This window comes from Dermacentor silvarum, chromosome 8 (genome assembly GCF_013339745.2).
Source record: "Dermacentor silvarum isolate Dsil-2018 chromosome 8, BIME_Dsil_1.4, whole genome shotgun sequence".
In the NCBI taxonomy this organism is placed as follows: Eukaryota; Metazoa; Arthropoda; class Arachnida; order Ixodida; family Ixodidae; genus Dermacentor; species Dermacentor silvarum.
This window is the reverse complement of record NC_051161.1, coordinates 141,479,234-141,497,804: the sequence shown is the minus strand read 5'-3', so window position 1 is coordinate 141,497,804 and position 18,571 is coordinate 141,479,234. Positions and strand designations below refer to the sequence as shown.

Sequence of the window (18,571 nt, the reverse complement as noted above, 5' to 3'; positions counted from 1 at the left end):
ATGGATGCACGAAACACGCATGCTATCACACAGCACTTGCGTTATAGAAGCGGGACGTGTCTGGTGGATGTAATCCAATCCAAAAGCTAATTCAGCCACTCTAAAATGTTTTTTTTTTTTTTTTTCAAAATGATACTGCCAAGCAGCTTGGGGCCAGTCAGATTGCAACGTTCTCTGCAATGGCTGTTGTGGTCTCTTCCTTGGCTTAAAAGGAGGCACTGCATTATGATTGTAACGGATACCAGTGACAGGCCAACAATAAGAGAGTCTCATCCTGCCTCAGGATTCGATTGCAAGTCAGTTGTGAGCCAGCCAAGTATCCTGCCACAGAGTTAAGCCAGATGCTCCATACGTGCCACATGATACAGTGTAGAATTCAACGTTGGCAGTGTCATGTGCATTCCCTAGTGTGCTGAATAGAAAGAATGTAATATGAAATGACGTTGCTGCACTCGATTTTTCTGCGACACATTACTTGCACATATGCTACCATTGTCTCTCCTGGATCAACTGCTTGCTTCTGGTTTCTTCCAGATAGTCACACACTTTGTGTACCGGAGGCAAGTAAATGCTTTTAAGCCAAGGCCAGGGGACAAACATTTGGGCTCATTAAGGCTGCAACAACTGCTGTGAACACACAAAAGTTTGCGCATCATTGGTTGACTCTTCTAAAATACAAGACACCAAACAAGGAAAAATGAACGTGGAGAGAATATGTGAGAGTGATGCATAGCGGCCTCAAACTGGTCCATGGTTGTGGAAGTCCGGTTTGTTGCGCCAGGGCAGGGCCATAAGTGAATTCCAGTGTTGCCACTATTGCATCAGTGTTGAAGGCTGGCTGGACACTGGCCCTAGGAGTGGATTCCCAGACCTTGGCCATGGAATGCATGTCACAAGTGAACTTTAGGTAGATGGCCTATTGCATACCAACACCTGCAGCTGGTAATGTAGATGAGGTTTGAACGAATTTGACACCATTTTGATCTGGGCCTCTTGGTGGTGCATTTGTAACGTGCAGTAGAAGGAAAACAGGTGATTTTGCAGGAAACAACTGCCATACTGACTTCCTGCATATGTTCAATTGTTCAACATGACAGGAGAACTGGGGAACAAAAAGCTTGTGCGCAGTCGTGGTGAGCTGAAAAGTTACAAAAAGGACGACCAGTAATTCAAGGTAATAAATTGCTGAGGAGGGCCTTGTCGCATGCAAAGAATAACATCATGCCTTGTGCTTGCATTTCTATCACGTAATTCATCGGTTAAGTTTCTGTATTTGTTCTTGTTTTTTGTTTTCCTTGCCACAATTGTTCTTAAGGTTCTTGCTCTCATGCATAACATTCCTTCATGTACACTGATTCATATCTTTCGGAAGTCAGTACAGCTTTTGTCCCTTGTGTAATTGCTTTTGTTCCTTGCGGCACTGTAAGTCAAAGGTCCTAATTTATTTATTTATTGATTAATTGCCCCTTGCAGCCATTGGCTGACTCGTCATTGAGACTCTTTCTGGGCTAATTTATTTATTTATTGATTAATTGCCCCTTGCAGCCATTGGCTGACTCGTCATTGAGACTCTTTCTGGGCTAATTTATTTATTTATTGATTAATTGCCCCTTGCAGCCATTGGCTGACTCGTCATTGAGACTCTTTCTGGACATTGTCAGTCTAAGCCTCTCAACTCCTGGTCCATTCAGGTGCTGGGTCCAAGGTCCAGGCTGGGAGCCGGAAGCGCCCTGGCTGCGGCTGCAGGCCTGCCTCTCCAAGCTGAGCAGCGGCAGTGGTGAGAGTCGGACGCCCAGTGTGCTGCTTCGGACCCAGCAGCAACAGGAGCAGCAGGTGCGTGTGAAAGTAGCACACCGTGTGGCCGTCTGCTTAGCAATATGACAGTTTTTGGGGACAAGGTTGCCAACTCGTAGCCCAAAGCATTCCATATTTCATGAAAGGATTTTAAGCACTGTTAACGGTGATTTGCCCAGAATTTTTTCATTAACGTTTTCGCCGACATCTTACTTTTTTAAATTACTGTCAATCCTGAATATATCAAACTCTGGTTATATCAAATAATTGTCTATATCGAACAGTTGTAAAATCCACTTGAAAATCCCAAATATAGCGACGACTATGTGTACATCGAACTTTCTTTCAACCCCACATTCGATATATCGAACGCTGCTCCACGCCATGCCCCTGCAGGTGTGCTCCTGCTAGCAGCTACATAATCGCTTTGATCGCATCGTCAGAGATATTACCGTATTTTCTCGCATAATGAACGCACTCGCATAACGAATGCACCCCCCACTTTTCCAATCACGAAGTGTGTCTTTTCTTTTCCTCACATAATGATCGCACCCTGAATTTGCTGCTATGAAGTAGGAGAGACACGATACGATTCGGCATCTGATATGGCGTCCGACGGGTACGATTGTGTTGGACGCCATGTCAGACACTGAATTGTACTGTGTGTTTCTTACATTTATTGGGATAGCAATTATATGAGCATTGAGGCGCTCCAGGTGCGTCGACGCCGACTATTGTGGCTCAATCCCCTGCTTTCAGGGAAGGAAAACGCGCCTCCGCCCTGCGCGCATGGCACAGGGGGGAGGGGACGGAGAGCGGCGGCACAGCAGCTGTGCATTGCGCAGCTGTGTGCGCCCTGTCTTGAAAGTGATCTGCATCAGGGGCCGAGTCTAGCAGTGCAATGGCAGCTTATACCTTTGTGCGTGCTCTGTTCTTGACGCTCAGTGTGCAATGTGGGGGAAGATAGGGGAAGCGCTTGGCTCAGCATCACTCGAAAAAACAGTCCACAGTCGTTCTACCACAGCCGCACAGTCACTGCTCGTGCGCCGCCATTTTAGTACGATTTCAAAATTTTTCGCGCCACTCCTGTGAAACTCGAAAACGATTAATCGAAATGGTCTAACCGATTAAGTCAATTAAATGAAAGGTGGGCATCGATGAAGATTTAATCGTTTTGCAGGGTACATTTAATTGATTAATAATTCATCGATATTACCAACCCTAATCATCATATTCACACCGTATTGTGCATCTCCTTTGTTGAACAGTTTGAACACTATAAAAAGTAGAAGAGGCTCAGGTCACGAACATAAAGCTGCCTAAGGGCTTGGCTGAGTCTGTGACGCTACATGGCAAGTGGCAACAAACTAAATAAACTGCAAGGCCATATAATGGTACTGGTGCATGTTTACAATGCGGAGGAAAGATCAGACATTAAAAGTTAAATGACTAGTGTACAGCAAAATGAAATGCCACACAGCAGAGAGAAAACTGGTGTTGTGATCGGCATACGAACCAGATACGAAGGCATGCAGCCACATAGCTATACACATAAAAGAAGTCAAGACATTTCAGTGCTTGTCAGATATAAATGGGTGCATATTAAAGTTAGTAAAAATAATGTTGAAGCAGAACAGTTCACGACAGTAGAGCCTGATTTAAGTAATCGGGCAGAGAGTTGCACATCATTTGACCACCATAGTTCAGTTGTCTACACAGTATGTGCCACATTTGACAGATGCATGTGTCACCTGCTTTCACCCTTAAAGTTGGAATAGAAATTTTGTGTGAGTAGTTATTGTTATGCGAATCTGTTGTATGAGTCTGCTTTCTCAGGTCTCACTGCACGAGGTCTTGTCTACGCAGGATAAGCCAGTCCCAGAGACGCCGCCATCTTCCCCCGTGATGCAGCGTCGCAGAGTCACCAGGCTTCTACGTGCATACCGGGCTTCATCGCGGTACTCCCACTCACCGGTACGACCATCGAAGCTAGCTGTCGTCCACGAGGGTGCTTCAGCGGCGCAGCAGCATGCGACGGAGTTGTTGCAGCGGGACACTTGCAGTAGTTCGGCAGTTGGCAGCTAGCTGACTAGAGACAGTGTGACTAGTGCTGCCGACCCAAGCGAGCTGTTTATTGTAACTTTTTTTTATCTTGTGATGATATTTATACATCTGTTGTTGTCTAGTTGTTCCAAGGTTGGGAAGAGTCCAGAGGATTATTCATTTAGGGTTTTCGTAGAGGTGCGGAACCCTGTGGGCACACAATAGACGCACGAAAGGACCACTGCGAGGAGAACTCTGGTCGGTTTGGGTCCAGAGTTCACACTGCGAATGTAAGCCTGCTCTTCTAGGGAAACCGTGCATGCTCAAGGTAGCACGACTAGACTTGGCTTCCTGTATTTTTTTCGGTGCGTGTGACACCGCTGTTTTATTTGAGTGCCAGAATAGTAGCTCAAGGATTTATTTTTGACCTGCTCTTTGTGCCGAGAAATAACTGAAGAAAACACGTTGCAATAGCTGCAGGAATAGTACAAGCCACATTCGTGAGCTGGTCCATTCTTAGCCATGTCCTGTTACCAAAAAAAACTAACACATTAGGTGGAGTGCGTGTGCCCGACTGGGCAGAAGGCAAAAAAAAGGACCGACATTGTCCCCATGTATCTGCAGACCTTACCCTTTAGGTGGCACTGCAGCAAGATTGTGGCACCCTCTGGTTGCAGTTGTTGCGACTACGACCATTCAGGATTGCAGCATTGCATGATTATGCATAGCGAGGCGAGCTTAGGACAGCCTGATTAGAGTGGTGAGCTATCATTATCATCATGAATGATGACAAGCTGTGAATGAGTGTTCAAGAGTGCCTTCTTGTGGTTTTCTGCTGCTTTACCAGACAATTTCAGTCAAGCTGATAGCATCTTTTAGTGAGAGTTGAGTCTGATTAGTGGGCTTGAGCATCTGTGGCTTCCGTAGGAGACAGGCAAGTTCTGTTTTTCAGAGATAAGTTGCGCTGCAGAGGACGTATTGCAGTGGTCCTTCGAGGTCTTTTAAGTTTCTGTAGGCGAGCTTGTTTTCATTGGTATTACGGTGTACCTGTAGGAAGCCTTGTTTTTAGCCTTGTGTTTTTCTTGCACTGTTGATGCGTCCATCTTAAATGTTAAGCTTGTTGTTTAGGCACCTTGCATCATTAAAAAAGTGACCATGTGGGGTCTAAACGGTAGGCGTATGTTTTCAAGTCATGTGCTGTCATGTGTAGATGTTTATGTATGACAGAGATTGCGTGCAGGTCGGCGTGTGCTTGCGTACTTTGAAATGAGGCACACATGAAAGTGTGATTAGGGCAGGACTGCTTTTCTAGTGATGTTGATGCCATGGTTTTATAATGCTGTACGTTTCATTAGAGTGATGCACAATGATTTAATTCAGTGCGTTGCTGAGCATGATGGTGCATGCTTCGACCAGAAATCTGGCACATGGACAGGTTGTCATTGCAGGAGTGCAGAAGGGAATGCTGGTACAAAGAAACGTGACGACACAAGTTTGAGAGTTACATTGAGCAGTGCTCGAAGATGGTAGACGCCATATACATATAGCATGCCCACAGAGCAGCAAATGCATCAAACTAGAGTTAAGCAGATGATTGTCCAGAAAAGTAAATTTAGTTTCCTGGATGAAAATCTTTTATTGCACTTTGGTGTATGCTTTTGTAGCGTGCCACTCTGCGCATGTGCATTTGCTAATTTATTTATATTTATTTATCAATACTGCAAGCCCAGCAAGTTTTGCCATGGTGAGAAATACCGTATTCGGAAAAAATGAAATTGTCAGGATAAAATGAAAGCAGATAAATTCTAGGAAAAGTGAGTGAGCGCAGTACAAGCGTAAGCGCATACACCAACACACTTTGCAGTGATTCAGAATCAGGAAATGAAAGTAACGAAAAAAAAATTCTTGTCACTGGCAACTGTTAGTGACTTGAAGCAAACGTCTGTAGAAATAACTCGAAGATTTCATCACTTATGCGTGATGAAGCGTCTGTCCCTGTCACCTTTCTTGCTGTCCTCTGTGTTTGTGCCACATTTCTGGTATGGACAGTGATACTGTATCTGTATTCTGGCTCTCTGGGCAGTGCTGGTTTCTCAACACTCATTTTCATGGGTGCTTCTTTCCATTACATCATACGCTTTCCGAACTGTGTGAGCTCCGAAGCATGCCTGTTCCTGCTTGACTTGTAGGCAGTGGGAAAATATGTTGGTTGTTGGTGCACCGCTTCGTTGTTGAGTGCTTACGATGTGCCAAAATGGCCTTGATAGAGTGGTGGTTAGGCTTCGTGTGAGACATTGATAGCTAGCTTGTTTTCAACCTTTCTTCACTGGGGTTCCTGGGCTGTTTGCTTTATCAATACCAACCACAAAGCAGTGTCAGTAACTATAGAGTGATAGTATTTAATGACCAGTCTTCACGCTACCTTGCAGCAAAGATAGGGTAGCTGTAGCCTTTGCGCATCTGTACAAGATTGTGCGGTCTATATTTACAATAGTTGTTTCTTCGGTATCCAGACAATGAGTTTTAGCATAGTTCGCAAGCGTGAGATGTGCCTGCACTTAACGTGCAATGTAAGACTGGCACAGTCCTGCTTGTGTTGCCTTGCAAAATCATTGTTGAACACTGTTGCCCAACTCATTCGTCGTGCTGTTAGTTTGGGGAGGCCAACATGAGCAGTGCTGTGGAGTCGGGTGTCACGTTTTGGTGTTGATGCTATGGCATTCGACGTGGACCACCACCAGTTGACAGCATTGCAGCCTTGCGTATCGCGACAGCAAAATGTAGCATCCATCATTGAAGGACACTGCGATGCCACGAGTGGTCATGCGTTGGTGCCAACACTGCAGTAGTGAGACTTGAGCCGCTCGTGCACGGATGTGATGCGGATAACATGTACAAAGTCAAACTCACTTTTGCTGCCATTGATGCCAAGCAAACTGCCCCCAATTAATGTGGATTCACACAATGTACCTGCATTTGCCGACTCAGTCTGCAAGCCAAGCGGGGCAGCTTAGCGCCAAAGAATTGTGCTGCAAGCAGGGGTGATATTCTCGAACAATCACCTTTGGGGATATGATCGCTTTCTCAAGATTTCGCATCACTTGGCTCCTAAAGTGTTGACGTCTGCAATTGATAGTGTTCCTGGCTTTGTACCAAGACTGCGTACTTGGCACTGTGGAACGTTGTCAGGTGTAGATGCCAACCTGTTTGATGCCAAGTCACGCGATAGCTCGCGAAAGTGGTTGTATCTGCGAAAGTGATCATTCTGAAATGTTGCCCCAACACAACTTTGCACAGTGCGATTTGGTGCCACAGAGCGACATTGCACCTTATCAGTACACAGATTCACGCTGTGTTGCGAATGCAATTGCCTGTCAGTCATGTCAGTCTATTGTGTGAATCCGATTCAGTTTCTCGGCCGAGTTTGTCATGCGAAGCCAATTCAGTCGTTGGTCGTGTGAATCCACCACTAACGACCAAAAGCTAGTGTGTTGTTCTGTCATGTGGGAACCCTCCTGAGTGCACTTATCTGAATGAAAGTGTCTGCATGTGTTTCTGGGTGAATTTACTGTAGTGGTACGCTGCCTTTACGTTGTGTACAGTCTCGAGTGTGTTCATCATTTTCCTGCGTGCTGTGCAGTTCAGGGTGCTTGTGGTCGATCATATAGCTTCCCATTTTATTAAAGCAGTCTGTGCAGGGCGCAATAGGTGTTTTTCAAGTGCGTGTTGTTCAAGGCCCAAGCAAATCACTTCTTTGGGAATCTCCAATGTGGAAGGAGCTTCGTGGAATGGAAACTTGTCATTGACATGAAAGTCGGTGTGAAGCTGCAAAGGAAAGGATCCAGACAGTTTCAAAAAGAAAACCTCTCAGTTGAAGAAAAATTTGCCACAATAGGGCGATCGAACCCAGCGCCACCATCTTTCCGGACCTTACTAGCTGAGCTAACGAGGAGGCCAGCTATTGGTAGGATGAGAACAAATTAACCAAAAATCTGAAGTGACAAAGCAACTGAATAACTTTGAGTAGCCAATTGCCACAGAAAGGTGGCGGTCCTAGGTTTGATACCTAAACTGGGACAAATTCTTATCCAACTGCAGTGCTTTCTTTCGCGGGAACCATTTAGGGTTCCTTTGTAGTTATCCACTACTTCTGGTTGAGTGGCCCTTCTCATTTTATCTGTTAAAGCTTGCATATTCCACATCTTAGGGTGCATAGCTTGATAGCTGGTGATCAGGGCTGTGTGGAGAAAGAGTGTAAGCTATCGGGTATTTCTTGTAGATATCGCTTTCCCGTACGATGCAGAATCTTAGTCATCCATTTCAGTGGACCTTGTGTCCTCTTGCAGTGCATTAGGTTAATACCATTGCCTCAGCCTTCTTTTTCTTTATAGTCGCCTTTCCTCCTGAAATGACCGAGAAGAAGGGGAACTGAGAGGCCCGATTTTTGTTAGTCACAACAATATTATGAAGTTAAGCGTAATGTGGAGGTTGTGGGCTCGGCTCCCGTCGGTGGCAAGTTGTTTTTTCCGCTCGGTTTCATTTCCCTTTAGCTTATCATTTGTACACTTTGATTGAAAACTACAAATAACTTCTCCTATGCTTTCCTTGGCTTCAATATCTGTTGGCTTAATATGGTTTTCTCCTGGAAAATATTAGTTACAACAGTAGTTAAGGAGAAGGTTAAAGAGTGTAGGAAAAGCAGCTTAGTTTTTGTGGCCAACATTGGCTTTCAAGCTGTGAAATAGAACTGTAGTAGTGGCAGTATGAGGCAGTGAACGTTGCACAAAATAGGGTTTTTGTGTTGTAACTGAGCAAGAGGCAAACCCGTTATTAGTTGCAGCACGTGAACAGAGGGCAGCTAAGGAAATCAGGTTTTATTTTTGTGGCAGCATTTTGCCAAGACAAACTCGTTACAGGCCAGCAGAAGTACGCTAACAAGTTTTTCATTGGACTGCATAGTAGGCAAGAAGCACATGAAAGGGAATCCTTATGCATTTTGGCGTACGAATATGGACAAAGCTGTTAGCGGCGTTATAACCGAGGAAATCTGTCTTTGTTCATAGTTTCAGAAGGAGTTTAATGTTTCCTCTAATCAATCAATGAATCGGTCACTCAGTAATAAGTGTCACTTATACAACTGAATAAATATATACAAAATATACTTGGATCAAGTGTGATAGCTTGAGCCAACTTGTGAATGCAATACATGGCACACAGGTTCACGTGTTCAAGAATGCTTGGTGGTACATGGGAAGCAGGGGCTGTGTTCCCGATTGCAGAGTTTGTCTGCCACTTGTACAGGAGGCGTGTCTCTAGTGTGCTTGCGCAGTCTGTTATTGTGCTTGTGAAATAGCCACATCTTTGGTTAGAGCTAGTTTAGCTAGGTTATTCTCATCGGGTGTTGTACGCTTATGGAACTCAGCTTGCAGTCACTTAACTCTTTGTTTGGCTCTTCTCGACTATACAGACTTTCTGTAGATGAGGAGGGGATCCGCAGAACTGAAGTTGCATTTGTGGGTGTGGTATGCTGAAAGGCGTGTTGAGAACACCCGCTTGCATTGGCCCGCTGTTTTCAGCTTGAATGTAGTACAGCACTACAGTGGCCCTCGTGTACATACCTGTCGTGAGTGACGAAAAGCATTTGCGGTGCTGAGCTCACTTTGAGTCTGGCACGTCAAGAGCTTAGTGTAAGATGTAACTGGCAATGGTTACATTTCTGCATTAGCCTATTACAGAAAGTTTGCCTTTCTGCCCGAGTGTCGTGTATGGAAGGCGTTTTGTTTGTTGATTGCAATGCAAGGTCACTGGTAACGTTTCTACCTACTCTAGTCGTACGCTGAACCCCGCACAGAATGGCTCGTTTCTCCACAAATTGTCTCTTGTGCCTTTTGTTGTCAAGTTTCGTATGATTTTTTGTTAACTGAAGGGTGTACCTTTGATGCAAGTTATTCTGGGATGATGTGAAGGGGATTGTTCCTTTCATCACTGAACCAGATTACAGGGATGCAAATGTTAAATAGTAAGTCAAACTAACACAACATACTAGTGCCCCAGGATGTGCAGAGTGTCATATTTATTGAGTGGTACAGTTTTTGTGAGAAGAAAAATGACATAAAAAAATGCCGGTTTCATGACTGTGACTTTCTTGGAAAAGCAAATTGCTGTCACATCAAAAGAGAGTGGGAGTTGGGTTCAGTTCACATTCTGGTCTATTGCTTTCATACTTTTTCTGACCATACACGGCCATCCTATGGTGTTTTTAGGCAAACGTGACAGATATTGCATATGTCCTTGCGCTCCTTTTTTTTTTTCTATTTTGTGTCAACATCAGACCTGTGTTCTACTAAACTGGCGTACAGCAATCGTTACGTGGCACATAAAAACCCCAGAAAAAAAAAGAACGAGTGTCATAGTGTTTGTTTCTCATTGTTTCTGTCACTCTTGTCCAGACTTTATGCTGTAGTTTATCTTGGGAGAAAAATGAGTATTTGAAAAAAAAGTTTGGCAGACAGTATTCTACCTCTTAAGCTATGTCCGTCCACACAATTCATTTCCTGTCTGCTGTGCTTGTTCAGCGTGCGCATGCATTTTAGGCCAGACTTGTGATGCCGACTAGTGGCAGCCGCGTTCTTTTCAATCCATTGTTGATCGAATAACACGACAAGCGATATTTATGCCCATAAATAAAACTCTTAATCACTTTTCATTTTACCGTGCTGAACATTGCTACCATAAGTAAACTACATGCCAAGTTATTTAATTGTCCAGGTTTTTGTTTAGAGAATAGAGATTTCTTTATAGAAAGACTGACTGTGAGACACCTGTTGTCTTCGCATATGCACTCTACGGCAAGGCGGAAATACTTTGCCATAGGTCAAGTTATTCTGAAATGACTAATTAAAAATTTTGATAATTAAATTTGCATTAAAGGCATTGAGACACCAAATTTTGAGGCTATAAAACGCCTGCTGTAGACTTCCTCTGTATGCAAGGGTACTTAACATGAAGTGTTGGACACAGCAAACGTTTGAAATATATTTTAATTCACTTCCAAAGAGTGCCTAAATGCTCGTTCTCGCAATCGAGACTCATCGCTAGTGCAATGGACACCGACGTCACTGTGTTGGAAGCGTAACGAAAGTTTTAGTGACGTCATACCACATTAGAGTGACAATGAATGAGTGGTGGCCCACAGCATCGGGTAAGCCTAGAGTGCAGTGAGCCGCATCGGCTGCGAACCCACACTCACTCGCCTAGTTTTTCTCAGCATATTGCCAAACTGGCCAAGCACGTGTGTGCAACAGCAGATGATGCAGCAGTGCATGCGTCAGTTTTGTGGGCCCACGTGACCAAGCTTCCTAGACAGTGGACCTCTTTGATATTCGTCCCTGACAGTCCTGGACTGTTCGAGACAGTGCTTTCAGCCAATGAGCGTTGCATATGCAGCTTCTCCGGACAGTCCGGGACTGTCAGAGACGGATAATCGAAGAGGCCCAGTGACGTCACTGTCCAACTCGGCACCCAGAAACCGAAATCGAAAATTGTTCACCTATATAATGTGATATTAAATGATTTACCGAGAATATATGAATCTTCGAGCGTGTATCATGCTTCCTGGAGCAACAAAAAAAGTTTGAAACAAAGAATGCCAAAGCCACAAATTTGATGTCTCATCCCCTTTAACTTGGGGCAGTTGTTTATGTGAAAAACTTATAGGGCATTGCACTTTATAGCATACCCACTTTTTTTTTAAATAGAAAAAATCGCACGTACGTTGAGATATTCATAATCGGAATTGAAGGCCAAGTCCAGGCAGTATCGAGACTGAGCGCATGCTGCTGCTCGTCAGATGGCAATGCCCCATAAAGAAGTGTAGGGTGAAGTTCGAATGATGGCATGCTGGACAAATCCTGGCCCAACACACAGTGGCACACGCTTGCCAGGCAAAGCGTGTGTATCGGTAGCTGCCGCGACTGGCCGAGACGTTCACTTTCAAATTTCCTCGCGCTTGTCATCATGGGGTCTTTTGGTCTGATATGATAGCGGGGCCGCCTTTTCTGCACTCCCGTGGCACCTGCTTTTGATATTGCCTGGATTTACTATTGAAATTCGATAATAAGTATCTCAAATTAGGTGCGGTCTTCAAGAGCATTAAAAAATGAGGGTGCATTAAAGTGCGACTGCCTTCAAACTCATCATTTGGACAAATGGCCCTAAGGCACTAATAAAAAAAGTACATTTACAATATTTTGTTAATTAGTCTTCTGAAGCTCACATTATTAGTAGCAAAGTATGTCCACCTCGCCTAGGAACTTCTCTGTGAAAATGCCATGTTCGCTGCACTTGTAGCTTTTTAAAAAAATTCTGTATTGTGTGGAAAAAAAAAGTGTAAATTTGCTATTATTTTTGGCACCACAATATTGTGCAATTTGAAATTTTTTTCAGTCTATTCTGTGTTACTTTTTTGGCAGTTTCAACAAAACAGTGTAATATCTTTTTTCATTTGGAACCTGACTACACTACAGACATTGTAAAGGAGCGGAAATGCAACCTGCTGACGAAATGTTACAGCTGCATAGTGCACAGAATGGCAGTGTTTTTTTTTTTCTTTTTTTTTCAGATATATTATATGATGAGTTATTTGCTGGAGGATCAAGGACTGGCCTTATGTGTTGAGCTTTTCCTGTACGGAAGTGCGTACAGGCCCAGTTTTGGCCGTTGTTGTAGTCTGTGAAGTTTGAACAATGTGTAAAGTTTAAGTGCACAGCATCCGTAATGCACTGCTTCACATTACTACTACAACTAAACTATGAAGCTGTTGCGCCCTGGTGGTATTATACTGAACTGAAAAAAAAAAATCAAACTGCAGTTCTTGAACTGTGTCCTAAATCACACCGATGTTGCACATGCTGGCAAATGTACCAAGACAGAAACATATTCTGGTTTATTTTAACTTGTTTGCATTTCACATTAGTGTTGACAGTATGCTATAAGGGGGCACTGTGACAGCTATCTTTTCACAGAGTGACCAGCTGTGTGAAAAAAAAAAAAAAATGGTGGAAAGAGAAATTTTTTTTTTTAGTATGTTGCAACATGTCTGATGTGTGTTCACGCAGCAGCTATCAAACTGTTACCCTTTGTGCAATGTATGCGTGCATGTTAAGTAAGAAAGCTTTGCTTCTTATGCCTGCGTTTAAATACAACGAAGAAAGAAAAACACGATGTAATCAAAACAACATGTGGACCTGGTTCCTGCAAATATGTTTTTACATCTTCAAGGAAAACACATTTGTATGGGAGTTGACTGTGTGCGTTGCTTCCATCACACAATAGTTTAAAGTATGGTAAAGTGGTACTTCAGCTTTGGCTAGTACTGTAAATTGCATTTTTCCTTTGTGCATTCAGCATTTGTGTGGCCTTTGCGAAAGGTTCAGTCTCTGTGCGTGTGACCAAGGCTGCAGTGGCTAATGTCTCCTGCTGCTCATCATAAGCCTTCGGGCTCAGTGACCGTCTGCGATTACACCATGCCCTTAGATCCACAATGGGAAATGCCTTTGTTCCGAGATTTCAGTCATAGGTGATCATATTCAATACAGAGCTGTTGATGATGCAGCCCCTCGCAACTCATGTGAGGTTCTGATGTTTCAGAACCCCTAAATTGTATATTTATCTCTTGGCCCGCAGTGGGCACTCTGTGATTGTGGTGCTCCACGGTCAAGCATATGGTCCCAGGTTTGATTCCAAGCTCAGCTGTGGCAGCCACACTTTGATTGAGGGAGAACGCAAAAATGCTCATGTACCGAGTTTTAAGTGCACATTGAAGGCTGAAATTAATCCAAAATTTTCAACTACGATGTCTGCTATAGCCCCTGTACGATTGGAAACAATACACCAAATAAATCAATAAATCAATCTTTAATTCTTGAGTCTCTTGCCAAGGCACATGAACAAGCTGTTGCTATTCTGGCACTCCAAAGCTTTGGTCACACGCACTGTGGCATGCACACTTTTGACGAAGACCATACATGTTGTTTTCCATGCTTCGCAGTTTAGTGTGTGTGTGTGTGCCGCTGGTATTGTAAGTTTGGTAGAGTACTGGTTCTTTTGTATTTATATCTGTTTTGTGTGATGGGAGTATTTTAGGACACGGTACGTTGGTCTGCCTTGCACTTCTCTCCCTTTGAATGCAAACCCGCTGCACTGTTGGCGGTTATGTGACCTGTTGCTTGAGCATGCTGTCCTTTGTGCCTACGGAGTGGAGAGAACTGTGAAGGTGCGGCGCCGCAGAAGCTACTTTAGAAAGATGTTATTTATTTCTTGCAATGGCATCGGAAGGAAAATAAACTATGTGCAAGAATTGTCAGTGTTTGAAGCGTGTTGCCATCGTGTTCTATTGAGAGCCGCAACTAAGAGGGGACGCGGCTTTCGCACCGCTAAACTCTTTTTCTTTGTGACTTAGCAATATATCTTCACTGAACACCGCGCGGTGTACAAGTGCTCTAAAAAAATTTTTATCAGCGAAGGTTGCGAAAAAATTTCCTGGAAATCGCGCGAAAAACTTTGGTTTTCAAGCAACAGTATCTTCGGAACGGTGCAAGCGAGCGCCGCTATCTTGGTCTCGTCAGAAAGCATGTTTCTCCGCCTTCAAATTTGTCGCTTCAGATGTGCTCCACACAGAAACAAGCGCTGAGAGAGTAAGTGATTGAAAGTCGCTCCACAGTCACCTATTGGTTGCGCCCGCCACATGATATCCCAGTGCGCTTCGCCACTCATCCAGTGCTCACTTCCTAGGGGCGTCGCCTGCTGTATGCACCTCGCGAGCTCTCGACCATCGTAATCTCGACGAGTGTCACAACGGGCGCTACGTGGACATAGCAGAAGCGTGGCCGATGCTTCCGTTTGTGGACGTTTCAGACCGGCGGCTAAGCATTCCGAGCACCGGCGACGCGGACAGAAGTGCTGGCAGCGACGGTGTGGCCTGTGGAAGTGCACGTGGAGAATAATGATGTTCTTTATTCAGAAAATATGTTGCACATGAAAGGATCCAACCGGCATAAAAATAAGCCTTGTGCGTGGCTAGGCACGCGCGCTATCAGTTGAGCATTGTGAGGGACACCCTTGTATAGTTAGATTAAACGATAGAAAGAAAAAAAAAAGCTTAAAAAATACTGTGCGCAATACAGCAAAAGAGGGAAAAACCAGGCTGAAGTAAATTGTTGCACATTTAATAAGTAATGATACTTGTACATACACTGGGGAACTGGTAAAAGCAGTACTAATCATTTGAAACAAATATAAAAAAGCAGGAAGTGCATTGAAGAAAAATAATACGTGAATTGAAGGAGAATTGTCACCCATGCAACGAGTTTCATGGGAAGAAGTACAAACATAATTCACCTAGTCAGAAACCTGTTACTCGAAAAACATATTTGTCTGCTGCAGGCTTGAAATGCTCCGTTGCACGAGTTGGTAACCCCCCAAAATACACAGGCCATGCTTTTCTTACGTTTGCATGATTCCGCACTGCACCGAAAACTACTTTCGAACATGCAGCATATAAGTGACTCGTGAAGCTGTAGTAATCTGTACCATATGCTGCTTTGTGCCATAGACACAGTTTGGGAGTGCCTACCCGTTTGGTTAGTTGCGGACGTTAAGTGAGTGAAACAACTTATTCGGTCCACAATAGACGCGAGTAAACTCAACGTCACCTGGCTAGGCCCACTCGGGGACCATAAGGTCAAACCTGACGGCCCTCTAGCGAGCCCTCTGGACTGCCAGGATTTGAGAGGTCTGGTCCTGGGCCTTAATAAGCTTCATCATTTCCTCTTGGGATAAAGGGGGACCGGCAGAGGCGCAGCGCCACAAGACATGCTCGAAATCCGCATAACCACCACACAGGGGCATGGAGTCCTGGCTTGGGAACCGTTCGGGGTGCATTGAGTGCACTGCCGTAGGGCTCGGGTAAGTGCTTGTTTGTAGAAGTCTGAGAGTGACTACCTGAGACCTGCACAGCGAGGAGTGCGGCAGAGGCAGGAGTCTTCTTGAGAGATAATTATGCTTGCAGATATCGTTGTACGAGCAGAGACGCTCGGGTCGCCCAGGAGAGGACATGTTACCCGGTGCACAGTCAGTCAAACCTCGTGCAGTCAAGTGCGCCTCCTCGTTGGGGTTGAGCGAAGCACCCTCAATGGTTCCAAGGTGCGCAGGGAACCAGGCCAATGAGTAATGTTTGAGATCTTTAGCAATTAGGATGATACGTAGGGCCTGGGGAGCCACCATTCCCATCTGAAAGGCCCCGATAGCGGCCTTGGAGTGTCAATAAATCGTGTCATGTACACCATCCGTCAATGCAAGAGCAATGGCAACCTGCTCTGCAACGCTGGAACTAGAAGTGCGGATGGTAGCGCAGCTGATGACTTTGGAAGTCGCAGTCGATCACAACTGAGGAGATGGCTTCTTCTTGAGCGTACGAAGCATGTTCGATCCTTGTCCAAGCGGGCACTGGCGATCAGAGCTTTACCCCTGGCTCGTGTTCGTCCTTCGTTGTAAGTCGGATGCCTATTGCGTGGCATCCGGTGTATGGAAATCTTGGATCTTACGTCGTTGGGCAGCTTCACAGCGTCGGGACCGACGACCGTGGGGTTACGTGCCAGCATGCCAAGTATAGCTTGGCCCGCTGGGGTGTCGGATAGTCTGACTGCGGACGTTAAAAAACGTTTTAGAGCGCCAGGCGCCCGTTCCTGCGTCGAGCCTCGGCGGCGCAACCGAGCGAACGAAGAAGAAAAGAGCGGAGCATAGCGGGGATGAAAGACGGCGATAGCAGAGGAAGCCACCTTGAAGCACCACTAGACAGCACTCACGTCCGCTCATCCGTGGCGGCAATCGGGGGAAAGCAAAAGGAAAAAAAGAAGAAACCAAACTCGCGTTTTTCGCATAGCGTTCGCCGCAAGCGTTTCCCGGTAAAGATAACGCAGTGGCGCACCGACGGGGGGGTTTGGGGGTTGTAACCCCTCCCCCCGCCCTTTGAGACTTACTTAACCCCCCTCTTTTGTTTAAAGGGCGATTTTCTGACCATGTCGAGCTAATAAAATATTTAGGTTCCCGAGACCCTCCTGTGACGCACCTGATAGGAGAATTGTTCCACAAATTCGAAAATAATTTTAAATAAGCAAAAAAGCGCAAAAACGAAACCGAAACCTGAGCAAGCAGCCGAGCGAACATCTGCGTGTGACGTCACGAATGTATCCCCGGTGGGGAAGGCGCGCAACGCATGCCGGTCTCGCCCGCGGGGTGAACGAAACCGGCGAAGAGCAGACGCTCAGCTTATTCGTGACCGCGCCGGACCTTCGGGTGACAATGCATGTAAGCTGCACCACCTATTCGGATTTGTCAAACAGTGACAGTTATGATTCAGAAGAATTCAATAGCCACGAATCGCCGTCCTCCACCACTAGAGCCAGCACCCATGCGCAACATATCGCGCTGCGACATGAAGACCAAGGGTAGGCATAACCACTGATATACGTGCTGCTTGCTATTTTAGGTGTTTTACCCCTCTCAGGGAACCGCTTCGCATGCTCACTGTAAGATGTGGAGCACGACTTTCCGCATTTGTATCCCACAAGAACGCCGCTGACAGTCCAAAGCACCGACCGGTGCATTTGTTTACATCGACAGGAACAGCGACCACTCGTACGTCGTTCGCTTGAGATAGCCGCTCGTCGGTGACATCAATTAATGTCAGAACATATCAAAACATGTAGATATCAAAACACGTAAGCACCGTTACATCGCATGCGACCACGCACCTTCGGAAACAGCGAGCGAGTAGTAGAGAAGCATTGTGCAGCCTGCTTATCATTCTTCGTATTCTCTTCATGCACACTATTAGTACGTGTGCCGTAAAATAGACATGGATTGGAACATTGCGCGTATGATAGTTCATTTAGAGAATGTATAGTTTTCTCGCGGCAACGCCGATGTCATGAAGTATGACATTGTTGGCAGCTGAACGAGATGGTTGTTTACGCATGCTGTATCGAAGGGGCCTCCGCTTGCTGCCCATTTGGGATACGAGGCAAACAGTGCAGCTCGTAAGCTAAATAATGAGTCAGCATAACAATGGGTAGTAATACACCCATGGATTTGCGTAGTCACATTTCATATAGGGAAGCGCCGGTGAGTGCGACTGGCCGCATTCGAGAACGGCAACGTATACGGATGTTGATTGCGCGTCGTGTTGTCGCTTTTAGCTTTTTCCGTGTGCACTGTACGAAATGAGGAATGGTTTATTTCAAATCCGTATCTTCAAAACTGAACTACAGAAGCAGCTTTCCTCATCCTAATAGCTTAATTAGCTTCATATCAGTGGATCTGGTCCGCCAGCAGCAGACGCACGAACTTGGCCACTGTGATAGGCTTAACCTCGGCTGAACGCGATCGGCTTCGGCTCAAACTGTGTTTGCGGATGGCGAGGGCTGAAGTTCGTGCAGCCAACAACGCAACACCGCTTGCCACCCCGCATCACTTGCCCGTCCACAGGGAATGCAACTTCTCGCGACAGCAACATCTCACGCCAAGCGCTAGCTCACGATCGTCGACTCCTGCACGCTCTCGTCGCTGTCGTCTGCATGATCCCGTCAGCTCTGCGTATGGACACCTCCATGACAGGAGAGGCCCTGACGTCACTTTTTTGAAGCCGGAAGTGCAGCCATGTTGGTGTGCCACCTCT

General features: G+C 45.5%; 1 protein-coding gene across 1 annotated transcript in view; it reads left to right on the top strand.

Moving 5' to 3' along the window:
• Nucleotides 1-14,194, top strand: part of LOC119461734 (trafficking kinesin-binding protein milt-like) — a 71,473-nt gene extending 57,279 nt beyond the window's left edge. The window contains exons 13-14 of the mRNA XM_037723104.2: nucleotides 1,692-1,833; nucleotides 3,661-14,194. Coding sequence (XP_037579032.1) covers nucleotides 1,692-1,833; nucleotides 3,661-3,879 — 361 coding nt within the window. The 3' untranslated portion in view covers nucleotides 3,880-14,194. The remainder of the gene's footprint in view (nucleotides 1-1,691; nucleotides 1,834-3,660) is intronic.
• Nucleotides 14,195-18,571: the final 4,377 nt, after the last annotated feature.